General features: G+C 43.9%; 1 protein-coding gene across 1 annotated transcript in view; it reads right to left on the minus strand.

Moving 5' to 3' along the window:
* LOC103083900 (signal-regulatory protein beta-1 isoform 3-like) overlaps window positions 1-13952 on the minus strand; it is a 66188-nt gene that overhangs the window by 2794 nt on the left and 49442 nt on the right. The window contains exons 4-7 of the mRNA XM_007465426.1: window positions 12799-13152; window positions 6745-7065; window positions 5830-6159; window positions 1268-1279 (exon numbers count right to left, since the gene is read on the minus strand). Coding sequence (XP_007465488.1) covers window positions 1268-1279; window positions 5830-6159; window positions 6745-7065; window positions 12799-13152 — 1017 coding nt within the window. The remainder of the gene's footprint in view (window positions 1-1267; window positions 1280-5829; window positions 6160-6744; window positions 7066-12798; window positions 13153-13952) is intronic.

The raw sequence follows: 13952 nt of genomic DNA on the forward strand, positions 1-13952 counted from the left end.
TATTCTACCCAGCAAGGATCTCATTCAGATTCAACAGAGAAATCAAAAGCTTTACAGACAAGCAAAAGCTAAGAGAATTCAGCACCACCAAACCAGCTTTACAATAAATGCTAAAGGAACTTCTCTAAGTGGGAAACACAAGAGAAGAAAAGGACCTACAGAAACAAACCCAAAACAATTAAGAAAATCGTCATATGAACATATGTATCTATAATTACCTTAAAAGTGAATGGATTAAATGCTCCAACCAAAAGACACAGGCTCGCTGAATGGATACAAAACAAGATCCATATATATGCTGTCTACAAGAGACCAACTTCAGACCTAGGGACACATACACACTGCAAGTGAGGGGATGGTAAAAGATATTCCATGCAAATGGAAATCAAGGGGAAGCTGGAGTAGCAATACTTATATTAGATAAAATAGGCTTTAAAATAAAGAATGTTAAAAGAGACAAAGAAGGACATTACATAATGATCAAAGGATCAATCCAAGAAGAAGATATAACAATTATAAATATATATGCACCCAACATAGGAGCACCTCAGTACATAAGGCAACTGCTAACAGTTAAAAGAGGAGAGCGATAGTAACACAATAATAATGCGGGGACTTTAACAGCTCACTTACACCAATGGACCGATCATCCTAAATGAAAGTAAATAAGGAAACAGAAGCTTTAAATGACACAATAGACCAGATAGATATAATTGGTATTTATAGGACATTCCATCCAAAAACAGCAGATTATACTTTCTTCTCAAATGTGCAGGGAACATTCTCCAGGAGAGATCACATCTTGGGTCACAAATCAAGTCTCAGTAAATTTAAGAAAATTGAAATCATATCAAGCTTCTTTTCTGACCACAGTGCTATGAGATTAGAAATGAATTACAGGGGAAAAACTGTAAAAAACACAAAAACACGGAAGCTAAACAATACCTCACTAAATAACCAAGAGATAACTGAAGAAATCAAAGAGGAAATCAAAAAATACCTAGAGACAAATGACAATGAAAACACGGTGATCCAAAACATGTGGGATGCAGCAAAAGCAGTTCTAAGAGCGAAATTTATAGCTATACAAGCCTACCTCAAGAAACAAGAAAAATCTCAAATAAACAATCTAACCTTACACCTAAGTGAACTAGAGAAAGAAGAACAAACAAAGCCCAAAGTTAGCAAAAGGAAAGAAATCATAAAGATCAGAGCAGAAAATAAATGAAATAGAAACAAAGAAAACAATAACAAAGATCAATAAAACTAAAAGCTGGTTCTTGGAGAAGATAAACAAAATTGATAAACCAGTAGCCAGACTCATCAAGAAAAAGAGGGAGAGGGCTCAAATCAATAAAAGTAGAAATGAAAAAGGAGAAGTTATAACAGACACCGCAGAAATAAAAAGAATCCTAAGAGACTACTACAAGGAAGTCAATGGCAATAAAATGGACAACCTGGAAGAAATGGACAAATTCTTAGAAAGGTATAACCTTCCAAGGCTGAACCAGAAAGAAACAGAAAATATGAACAGACCATCAAAGTAATGAAATTGAAACTGTGATTAAAAATCTTCCAACAAACAAAAGTCCAGGACCAGATCAAACATTCAGAGAAGAGATAACACCCATCCTTTTCAAACTCTTCCAAAAAATTGCGGAGGAAGGAACACTCCCAAACTCATTCTATGAGGCCACCATCACCCTGATACCAAAACCAGACAAAGATACTACAGAAAAAGAAAATTACAAACCAATATCACTGATGAATATAGATACAAAAGTCCTCAACAAAATACTAGCAAACAGAATCCAACAGCACATTAAAAGGATCATACACCACGATCAAGTGGGCTTTATCCCCGGGATGCAAGAATACTTCAACAAATGCAAATCAATCAATGTGATACAATATATTAACAAACTTAAGAATAAAAACCATATGATCATCTCAAGAGATGCAGAGAAAGCTTTTGACAAAATTCAACACTGATTTATATAAAAACTCTCCAGAAAGTGGGCATAGAGGGAAGCTACCCAAACATAATAAAGGCTATATATGACAAACCCACAGCAAACATCATTCTCAATGGTGAAAAAATGAAAGCATTTCCTCTAGGTTCAGGAACAAGACAAGGATGTCCACTTTCACCACTATTATTCAACATAGTTTTGGAAGTCCTAGCCACGTCAATCACAGAAGAACAAGAAATAAAAGGAATATAAATTGGAAAAGAAGAAGTAAAACTGTCACTCTTTACAGATGACATGATACTATAAGTAGAGAGTCCTAAAGATGCTACCAGAAAACTACTAGAGCTAATCAATGAATTTGGCAAAGTTGCAGGATACAAAATTAATGCACAGAAATCTCTTGCATTCTTATACACTAATGATGAAAAATCTGAAAGAGAAATTAAGGAAACACTCCCATTTACCACTGCAACAAAAAGAATAAAATACCTAGGAATAAACCTACCTACGGAGACAAGAGACCTGTATGCAGAAACTATAAGACACTGATAAAAGAAATTAAAGATGATACCAACAGATGGAGAGATATACCATATTCTTGGATTGGAAGAATCAATATTGTGAAAATGACTATAGTACCCAAAGCAATCTACATATTCAATGGAAACACCATCAAATTACCAATGGCAGTTTTTATAGAACTAGAACAAAAAATCTTAAATTTTGTATGGAGACACAAAAGACCCCAAATAGCCAAAGCAGTCTAGAGGGAGAAAAACGGAGCTGGAGGAATCAGACTCCCTGACTTCAGACTATACTACAAAGCTACAGCAATCTAGACAATATGGTACTGGCACAAAAACAGACACATAGATCAATGGAACAAGACTGAAAGCCCAGAGATAAACCCATGCACCTATGGTCAACTAATCTATGACAAAGGAGGCAAGGATATACAGTGGAGAAAAGACTTCAGTAAGTGGTTCTGGGAAAACTGGACAGCTACCTGTAAAAGAATGAAATTAGAACACTCCCTAACACCATACACAAAAATAAACTCAAAAGGGATTAGAGACCTAAATGTAAGACCGGACACTATAAAACTCTTGGTGGAAAACATAGGAAGAACACTCTGACATAAAACACAGCAAGACCTTTTTTGATCCACCTCTTAGAGTAATGGAAATAAAAACAGAAATAAACAAATGGGACCTAATGAAACTTAAAAGCTTTTGCACAGCAAAGGAAGCCATAAACAAGATGAAAAGACAACCCTCAGAATGGGAGAAAATATTTGCTAACAAATCAACGGACAAAGGATTAATCTCCAAAATATATAAACAGCTCATACAGCTCAATATTAGAAAAACAAACAACCCAATCCAAAAATAGGCAGAAGACCTAAATAGACATTTCTCTAAAGAAGACATACAGATGGCCAAGAAGCACATGAAAATCTGCTCAACATCACTAATCATTAGAGAAATGCAAATACAAACTACAATGAGGTATCACCTCACACTAGTTAGAATGGGCTTCATCAGAAAATCTACAAACAACAAATGCTGGAGAGGGTGTGGAGGAAAGGGAACCCTCTTGCACTGTTGGTGGGAATGTAAATTGATACAGCCACTACGGAGAACAGTATGGAGGTTCCTTAAAAACTAAAAATAGAATTACCATACGATCCAGCAATCCTGCTACTGGGCATATACCCAGAGAAAACCATAATCAAAAAGACACATGCACCACAATGTTCACTGCAGCATTATTTACAATAGCCAGGTCATGGAAGCAACCTAAATGCTCATTGACAGACGAATGGATAAAGAAGGTGTGGTACATATATACAACGGAATATTACTCAGCCATAAAAAGGAACAAAATTGGGTCATTTGTTGAGACGTGGATGGATCTAGAGACTGTCATACAGAGTGAAGTAAGTCAGAAAGAGGAAAACAAATATCGTATATTAATGCATATATGTGGAACCTAGAAAAATGGTACAGATGAACTGGTTTGCAGGGCAGAAATTGAGACACATATGTAGAGAACAAACGTATGGACAACAAGGGGGAAAAGCGGAAGGGGTTTGGGGGTGGTGGTGTGATGAACTGGGTGATTGGCATTGGCATGTATACATTGATGTGTATAAAATTGATGACTAATAAGAGAAAAAAAAAGAGTGGGTTCTTTTAAAAGACCAATAAAATTGAAAAACTTCTAGTACAACTGCAAAGAAAAAATGAATGACACATTTCCAATATCAGGAATGAAACAGAGGACATCACTACAGACCCTTCAGACATCAAAAGGATAGTTAGGGAATGTTATGAACAACTATACAGGCAGAAATTTGACAACTTAGAGACAATGGAACAAATACCTCAAAAAGCAGAACATACCACAGCTCACACTATATGAAGTGAATAATCTGAATAGTCTTAAACAACTCAAATTCTTTTTCAAATAAAAAAATAGAAGCTCGAGGCCCAGATGGAGTCATGGAAAATTTTTGCCAAGAACTTACAGATGAATTAAAAACAATTTTGGTGCACCAAAACAACAATAAAATATATTTTGGAAAATTTGAATTTATACTCCATTTTAAATGATATTAGGGAATTAATATTGATTATACATTAAGTGTGCACTGGTATTAGTTTTGTAGGAAATCAAGGTCCTTAACCGTATGACCACACAATTGTGGACTCCACTGACAACTGGTTGTGCACACAGGAGTAAGTTAAAGTGAACACAATTATGCAACTTCTCTATATCTCTTGTTTAAGAGAAGTTGTTTGTTCTCCCCTTCCTCTCTTTATTCTTCCAGCAGCCAGGGACATGGCCACTCAGTGACCCAGCATTGACCCCGAAGATGAGGACAACACCACGGGCATGTTGGAAGGAACATGGGACTTTGAAAGGTCTTCTGGAGGAAAGACTCCTGGATGTGACTTGACCCTCTCTTGATGTTACATGACAGCCTATAAGACATGTTTTATTCATAGAAAGGGGGACTGTCCTTGGGACAATGCCCAGCTGAGGGGGAACCTGTCTTTAATTAGCACATATCTGTTATAAAGGCTGGTGGTTCCTGTGCTCAGGGACTCAGATTCACCTTTATTAGTTTAGCCCAATCATCTGAACTAAAGGCAACAAATCTTCAACAGCATCCCCCGTCCCCCATTTCTCCCTGAGTCTCTTCTGTTAAACTCCAAACCCTCTGGGTTGTTGAAGCAGGAAAAGAGATCACAGCTGAACTGAGATCTGCATTTAGAAAATGTTCAGTGAGCAACTGTGATCATTACTAGTCCATTGTCACAAATCAGGGGACAAAGGAGCCCTGTGCAGTGACCACTCATGGTCACCTGGGTGCCAGGTTCAGACTCAAACTTCATATCCTCAGGGCTACCCTTCCAAAATTTCACAGAGTATTAGGTGCAGGTGTCTACTGGGGTGATGTTACTGATACGGATGGAAAAGTCTAGGCTGGAGAGAGACTAAGCAGAGGTTAGAAAGAACAAGGAGGAGGGAGGTGGGTGGTTGGACAGGGAAAAGAGGAACATAATTACTGTTAGTTGAAGAGAGCAAGAGGCAGGACTCTATGAACAGGATGCTCTCCCTCCTTCCTACTTTCTTTCATGGATATTTATGTCAAGAGATCTATAAAGAATATGCCAAACTCTTACCAGTGGTCACTCTTGGGGGTGTGGGATTTGGGGGAGGGAACTTATTTTAAAATTCTATTTTACACCTATTGATTTCTAGATTGTTCTATAATAAGCATGAATTACTACCTTTAATATTAAATAAAAAAGGTAAAGAACTGGGTCAGTTGGAGTGGAGGCCTCACCAAGAGGTTCATCTGCATCCTGGTTCTTCTGGGGAGCAGAGGCCTCCAGGATGTGGTTTTTGGTGACCGCCAGCTGTCCGTCATGCTCCACCTGGCAGGTGAGCAGTACAGCCTCCCTGTGGGCAGATGAGTTCACCAGGAGCCAGCTCGTCTGGTTAAAGGTCCCGTCCTTGTTCTCTATGAGGGTCGAGGTCATGTCCATTCGGGACACATTTCCGTTCTCCAACCAGGTCAGCTGTAGGCGCTGGGGGTAGAACTCGTTCACCTGGCAGGTGACATTCACCTGGTTCCCCGCCAAGGGGTGTTGGGTAATTGTCAAGGTAGGCGGAACTGAAACAGCATAGGCAGAAGCTCTGACCTTATGGAACCAACAGGTCACAGGAGAGGGGCTGGATAACAGCTTCCAGCACAGCAAGGGAGTCACCAGAGGACAGAATCAGGCATGCAGCAGGTGCTCAAACACTGAGGGTATCTTTGCATATAAATGAAATCATAAGCACACTGCAGGGTGCACAGTAGGTGCTCAAGGACTGGGCTCCTATTAGGTTAATAATGTGTGCCATCTACAAGCACAGCCCCTGGCATGCAGATGGAATATAATAACTACAGCAAAATATACGAAATCACCAAGCACATAGGGGCCTGGCTTATAGTAGGTGCTCAGTAGTTGGAGAAACTATTGATAAAGTAAAGGAAACTACTTAGCACAGTGCTTGGCACATGATGGGTGCCCACCTGGCAACTGCCGTTAAAACAGTAGTTAGTGCCCAGCTCATCTAGGAGCCTGGTGATGGGGCAGGACTGTCAGGAAGTAGATTCCAGGCAATTTGAGGCCTGGAGCAAGAAGCAGGGAGGAGGAACAGGCTGGGGCCTTGAGGGCAGGTGTGGGCTTAGGCTGGCGTGAGGGGCTTCTACCTCGGATGGTCTCAGACAAGTTGGCTGTCCCACGAAGAGGAGGGTCTCCCTGCAGGGTGATGTGGGTCACCTCGCAGATGACCTGGGAGCGAACATCCCCCGGGGCCAGCACCACCTTGGTTGTGCTGGAGATGCTGTAGGAAACGTTGTTTCCCTCTGGTTCCACGTCGGTCTGGGAGGCTGAGAGCTCATTGCCATTTTTGAACCATTTCAGGGAGATGTTTCTGGGGGTGAACCCGTGGGATTTGCAGGTGAAGCTCACTGTCTGCTCAGGTGTGACCCTCACTGCGGGGCCTGATACCACAGGAGGAGAGGGTTTGGCTACAAAAGGAACATTTATAAATGATGAACATGATTGTAATTATCATCACTAATGATAAAAATGTGACATAGTTAAGAACCACCACACATATTATGTTTTAAATTTTTCAAATAGTTCTGGGAGGGCAGTGTCATTATCCTCATCTGACAGAGGAGACACACAGGTTCCCAGAGGTGACTCTGAGTCAGGGGCAGGGTTGACATCGAATTCCAGGCCTGAGTTCAAAGTCCACCTTCTTACATCTGCCAGGTGATTTCCCACCAGTTTGGGCAAAGGAACAAAAGTACTGATTGGTCTTACTGTCCTATTAACTGTTCCTAGCTGGGCTCCCCCCGGAAAACTTGGTAAGTTCGGAGAATTGTTTACAGAAGTAAATGCAGGGGAAGCGGGGTCATAGCGGGACCACATGGAAGCTGAACCAGGCTGGCCGTCCAACGAGAGGTGTGGCCATGGCACCTCCCAGCTCCTCGTCTGTGAAAAGGGACAGCAGGCATTACCCTTCCCGGGCCGCAGTGAGGGTTCAATCAGGCAGTGGGAGCATTTTTGCTATGAGTAAAACACAAGATGATTCCCAAAATTAAACAAACACAGATCCCTCTTTAACCTGGACTGTATTTATACCCAGACCTGTCCCTTCAGGTGTTTATGAATTTACTGCATAGTTTTCATTCTTTCCACGAATATTTCAGTAGGACTGATGTATCAACCCCTGAATTTCAAAGGAAGGGGGCAAATGGATGTTTTTCTGAGTCTGGGTTCTTCTCTTGGTTCAATTTTGGGTTAAGAAGAAAGATCACTGAGTGCTGAGAAACCAGTGGTGGTTAATTTCTTAATTGTTATTAAATCTGTAGAGACACAGGCACAGGCCTATAAAGCACCCAGAAGCACACAAATCGGTAAATCAAATGTGAGGGTGGTTTCTCTCTTTAGAAGGTTCCTGTAGGGTGTCTCCCAATTGTTCATTGTTACTCAACATCTCCTGTAAAAGTCAGCAAACATTACAAATATTTGCATTTGTAAATACTTAACTTGCTTCTTAAAACTCATCAAACGTTTGAGGACATAGCAAGGAGTTACCTTAAAATGTCAAATTGTATAAACACCAGCATCCTGGACACCCCTAAAGGGACAAGATGTTCTGATCAGTTACTACTTGTCCAGAGTTTCTTCAGAGCCTAAAGATGATCTGATCTATCCATCACCCTCAGCTGTTTAGTCCCCTCACCAGCCCTGTGAGGGAGGCCCAAGAGTGACTCCATATATGGGATGAGGCTCAGGGAGGACGAAGCTGGACAAGGGCACCCAGCAAGTAAAGGTCAGAGCTCATCTCACTGCATGCAGGACAGATCCATTTTAGTGTCAGTGTTCTTTATCCTTGATCCTCAGTGTCTGTTTCTGGACAAAGTAGATACAAGCACCACCTGGTAAGATGAGCGAAGATATATGTAAAACACAGAGCCTGACATATAGTAGGTGCTTAATCAATAACACCCATAATTTAAAAAAAATGAATAACACCCATGATTGTTATCATAAGATCTGGCCATTCTAGTTCTAAAACTACCCACTTATTTTTTAGGCAGTAAGAAGGCAAAACAAAAGCACAACAGAAACACCAAGAAGAGTCTCAAATCGTGCTCTATGCAGCTGTCATACAAAAATCCACATGAGAAAACTAGTAGAAACACCAAATTATAAATCTGTTCCCATTTAAAAAAATAATTCCCTCAAGAAACAAGTTTGGGGAATTGGCTTTCAAAACACACAAGAGATCACAGGCATTTTCCTGTAAATCAGCTCTTTACAGAAGCTGGAAGCATTTTGAAAGGAGGAAGAACAGATTTTGTCAGTGTCACTGTGGTGTGTTGAGGCAGGAGGTCTCCAGGCTGAGCAGGGAGCATTTGCAGGCATTCCAGAGCCTGTTTACACACACACGTGTGTAAAGATGGGAAGGTTTCTCCAGTGATGAAGCTCGGGTCTGGACAGGGTGGTCTGAGTTGGGAGGACGCACCTCTCAGCCCAAGTGAGCTCTGTTGGAGGCGGGGTGTGTGCCTGCCAATCGACTCCGAATGACTTTTTTGGGTGTCCTAAAAGCTGTCACCGTCACGGGCTATTCTGAAGCACTCACACCCAGGAGAGCTGTTCTTACAACCCAGTGACCCGCCTCTATCCTGGAAAAACCACAGCTTTCCCTCTGACCTCAGAGAACACGTGACTCAGGGCTCCTCTGCCCTGGCTGGGCACCAGCATCCTCTGCAGGAGTGAAAACACTCAGCTGCCCAGGCCCACGTCTGACCAATTAAATCAGAATTTCTAGGGTGGAACCAGGGTCTAGGGATCTTTTACCATCTCTCAGGTGATTCTAATAAGCAGCCAAGGTCAAAAGGAACCCAGCTCCACCCCAACCCCAGTTGTACTTAGTCCTGTAGAGAAAGCGACCCATCCGAGGTCCTCTGGCTCCAGCACATCAGAGCTCACGTTGTTGGAACATGTACCATATGCCAGGATCTGCTCTCAGCTCTTGACATGCTTCCCTCATTCAGTTCCTGCAGATGCTCTGTGAGGGTAGGGCTGTCACTGACGGATGAGGATACCAAGCCCCAGTGTGGGGAGGGACTCGTCAGAGGTCCCAGAGCTGGGACGGGGCAGAGATGGGATGGAGGACCAGGCAGGGGGTACTCGGCCCAGGCTCTCAACTGCTGTGCACTGAGCTCAGTGACACCCAGTCCACCCCATCCAGGGCTTCCCAGATGCTCTCGAGTCATCACAGACTCCTGAAAGGCAGCGTGATTACCACCATTTTACAGAAGGGGAAACTGAAGACTAGATGGAACTGAGACTTGCCAAGATCACACAGTCTGGGAGGCCAGCACCATCGCTCCCTGAGGAGCTGTCCTGTCACCAGGTCGTTGTACCCTCAGGACATAATGCAAAGGCTGTGTGATTATCCTCTTTCTTCACGTGAGGAAACGGGACCCAGCACAGGGAACTGGGTCACAGCCTTGAAATAACACCTCGATTTGGGGGGCCCCTACTCTGTGCTGGTGATTTAGACAGAGCACCTCAAATCCTTCCAACTCTCCTGAAAGGAGACCATGATGATCACCATTTTACAGATGAGAAAACTGAGGCTGAGAGAAATGAAGGGACTGTCTCCTCACCCGCCCACTGTGTCCCAGAAGTGTTTCCTGTCGCCTCCAAGCTTTCATGGCCATCAGCAGAGCAAGCGCCCCACCTTCACAAGCCCCCACACTGACCACCATCCTCCCCTTTTCCCTCTGAGATTCTTGACTTCAAGCAACTACAGGGAGGAGTGGCCTCTGAGTGCCCAGGCCTGGGGACCCTGTAGCAACAAGGGAAGACATGGGCCCCTGACACCTGAGTCTAGAATATGAACTCTTGCTCACGCGGGGCCCCCAGCGCCCTCTAGGGAGCACCTCCCCCTCCTCATCCTCGGCCTGCAGAGCCAGGAATGGGCGTGCATGGTGCTGCTGGGACTGCACTGGCCCCTCTCTGTGCTGTCCATGCTACACTTCCCAGAGCTGTTCCCCCATGAGACCTAGTGAAGGAGCAAGATCGCAATAATGGAGAGAAAAACTCCTGGTGCTTTTAAGTGTGCTGAGCCCTGCATTTTAGGAACATTCAGTACATCATGAGACACGGTAGTATCTGTCTGATCTGTGGTAAAGCTAGGCTTGCCTCCCATACAGGACTTTTTAAAATGCTTACTGCTAAAGAACAGAACAATACAAGGTTTTAAGAGGACAGGCCTGGAGTTTTCTCCACAACTGACAAGCACAGTGGGGTGTGCAGAGAGCAGGGACATGAGTCTAGGTACTTGGGCTCAATCTTGGTTCCCCTACCTGCTTACAAATCAGGTTCTCTCTCTGAGCCCCAGTGTCCTCATATGTAAAAAGGACAACAGACGGCCCTACCCTCAGAGCACTGATTATAAGGAGTAAATGCCATGAGGAAGATTTAGAATCTGACAGGCTGCTGCTCCCCTCCCCCTCCTTCCCTTCTCATGCAGGGAATCCTCTGGGCAGACGGCCTGGGGAAGAGGACGAGCAGCCTCCTGCGAGGCAGCAGATCTGAGTGACAGTGGAACCACTTATAAGCTGTGATTGGCTGAGCAAGGAACCGACAATCTGGGAAGTTTAGTAATACCGGCAAAATCAGGATAAAGCCATCTTCCCTGCTAATGCCTGGAGCTCTGGGAAGATTCATTTGCTACCATGACTAGGAGGGAAAGTTGGCAATATAATCACACAAATTAAAATACACATAGTCTCTGATCTAGCAATGCTACTTCCAGTGGCTATTTCCCCTTTGAGGAGAGTGACACATGGAAAGGTTATCCACTGCAGTGCTGTTTCGATAGCCTGAGGTTAGGAACACCTTAGTATCCGTCAACAGGAGACTGTAAAATGAAAATGATTGTCTCCATGCCCTGAATGTTAAGTAGCTATTGAAACAATGCGCAGCTCTAGGTGCTGATATGGAATGAGGGATTTGGGATCATGTGGCTGAAAGTAGGGAGAAGTTTCCAGTCACCTCAGGACTTAGGGCCTGAATGTGAGGAGCCTTCTGACCCTATGGGAAAGCAATGAAAACATCATGTTCAATGGTTAATTCAAAGAGCTTTTATTCTTTAACTTCCATGTACCAGGCTCTTCCATGAAACCAGTTCCAATGCTGGTACAGGAAAGAGCCTGGCCTGGAATCAGATTGGGTTCTGGAAGGATCCCCTCACTCACTGACCATGGGACTGTGGTCTGGGTTCCAGTCACCTCTTGGCCTCAGGACGCCATCTGTACATGGAGGGTTGGGCAGGCAGTGTTAAAAGGTCTCTCCTGTGTCACAGTCCAGGATTCAGGAGTTAGGAAGAGGATCCAGGGTCTTTGTCAGAAAACTCTAAATGAGCACCTTTGCTACCTCAATGGGGCAGCCCCTAAGTCACCCACATGGGGAACCTCTTCCCTGGGGAGGGACATTCTGAGATGACCCAGCTCTGCTGGGAGCCTTCAGTGACTCTGAGTCGGTCCCTGAATCACAGGAGGGTTTTCCCAACAGACCCCCAGGAAACACCCAACCTCTGGGCATCTCCTCTAGCCCGGGCTGTCAGAGTAAACACTGAACCTATGCCTCTAGGAATTTTTTCTCAGTGTGATGTTTCTGAAGAGGAAATAAAGAAACCCTGCCCTGGATAGACTTCTCTTTGGAAGGGGAGAGAACATAATTTCCATGGGAGAAGAGCCTTGTCTGCTTTGTTCACTGCTGCTTCCACAACATCTGGAGCAGGGCCTGGTACACAGTAGGTGCTCAATGGGTGCTGAATAAAGAGAAGACTCAGCCACATTGAGGGGAGCACTCTCTGGAGGCAGGAGGTGATACCTGGGCTGTGACGGGGCAAGTCGCTCAGACCTTCAGTTCCCTCATCCCTGGAACCAAAGGGCTAGATGGGATGGAAAAGGCAAGGGTTGTGGAGCCAGGCAGACTGGGGTTCCAGACTTTTCCCAGCTTTCCCAGTTGTGGGGCCTTTGGCAAGTAGCACAACCTCTGCAGGCCTCAGTTTCCCTGATCTGTAAAAGGGAGTGAAATCAGATCATGATATAAACACCCACTGCTGCACTTGATTCTTTTTTTTTTCTTTTTTCTCAAAGGGTGGAGGGCATTCTTGTTGACTTGTTGTCACAGACCAGGGGGACAAAAGAGACCCAGGCCATACTCACCACTCACAGTGAGATGAGTGCCTGGTCCAGACTTAACCTCTACGTCAGGGCTTGCTTTCTTGAACTTCACACAGTAGTATATACCGGTGTCTGCTGGCGTGATGTTACTGATGCGGATGGAAAAGTCCATGTTGTTTCTCCTTGTAGTATCTCCAAGAGTTGTTACTCGAGGGAAGGGGCCTCCTCTGAGACTGTAGATTAACTTCCGGCCTGGCCCTGTGCCCCTGAACCACTTAGTGGGCCCCACGGGAAGCAGGGAGGTCACGTCGCAGTGCAGAGTGGCCGTCTCTCCTGCTGCAACTGAAACTGACCTCTCAGGCTGAATCACCTGCAGCTCATTCTCACCTGCCACTCCTGGAGGGAAACACAATCCAGTTATTTATTCATCCTTAGGTGATCCAGTAGGTTTTCTCAGTTATTTATCAACAACAGTTTTCATTAACTTAGTGCACTATGAGCCAGCCTTGAACTCAGTCCATTGTGTGTATATTGCATGCAACCTGCACAATGAGCCTATAATGTGAGACCCTAATACAAGAAAGGAATTGAGGCACAGGGAGGTTAAATGATGTGGCAGAGAATGGGTTTGAGTACTTGCGCCCTCATTGGAAGTGTCATACTTCACCAAATATTTCTGGCTGTTCACTTTGTGGCCTCCTGGAGTGCTGCACCTCTGGCCTTTGCATTAGGTGGGACCACATGGCTTCTTTAGACCACTGAGTTGTGAGGAGAAGTGATGGATATATTTCGTAGGTTATTCATTTAACTGCAAGAGGCTTTATGGACCAACTTCTATCTTCCCCAGAGATCCACATTCTCATGATGAGGTTGGCTCCAACACCTGGATACTTGAGTGGCAGTGATGTGCAGAGCTCCCAACACAATGCACATTTAGTTTAAGAAGAAAGTAAAATATTGTTTCAAGTCCCTAGCATTTTTTCCCGATGATATAGTCATGTTTTATTAGTTACCTAAGGCTGCTGTAATAAATTATCAAAAATTTAGTGGCTTGAAGTGACAGTTTTATTATAATTCTGGATGTCAAAGGACCAGAAATGGTATTACTGGACTAAAATCAAGGAGTTAGTTGGGGTACATTTCTTCTGGATGCTCTGATCATTGTCTCTCCAAATTTTTGAGACTGTCTACACTCC

This window comes from Lipotes vexillifer, unplaced genomic scaffold (genome assembly GCF_000442215.2).
Source record: "Lipotes vexillifer unplaced genomic scaffold, Lipotes_vexillifer_v1.1 scaffold875, whole genome shotgun sequence".
Taxonomy (NCBI): domain Eukaryota; kingdom Metazoa; phylum Chordata; class Mammalia; order Artiodactyla; family Lipotidae; genus Lipotes; species Lipotes vexillifer.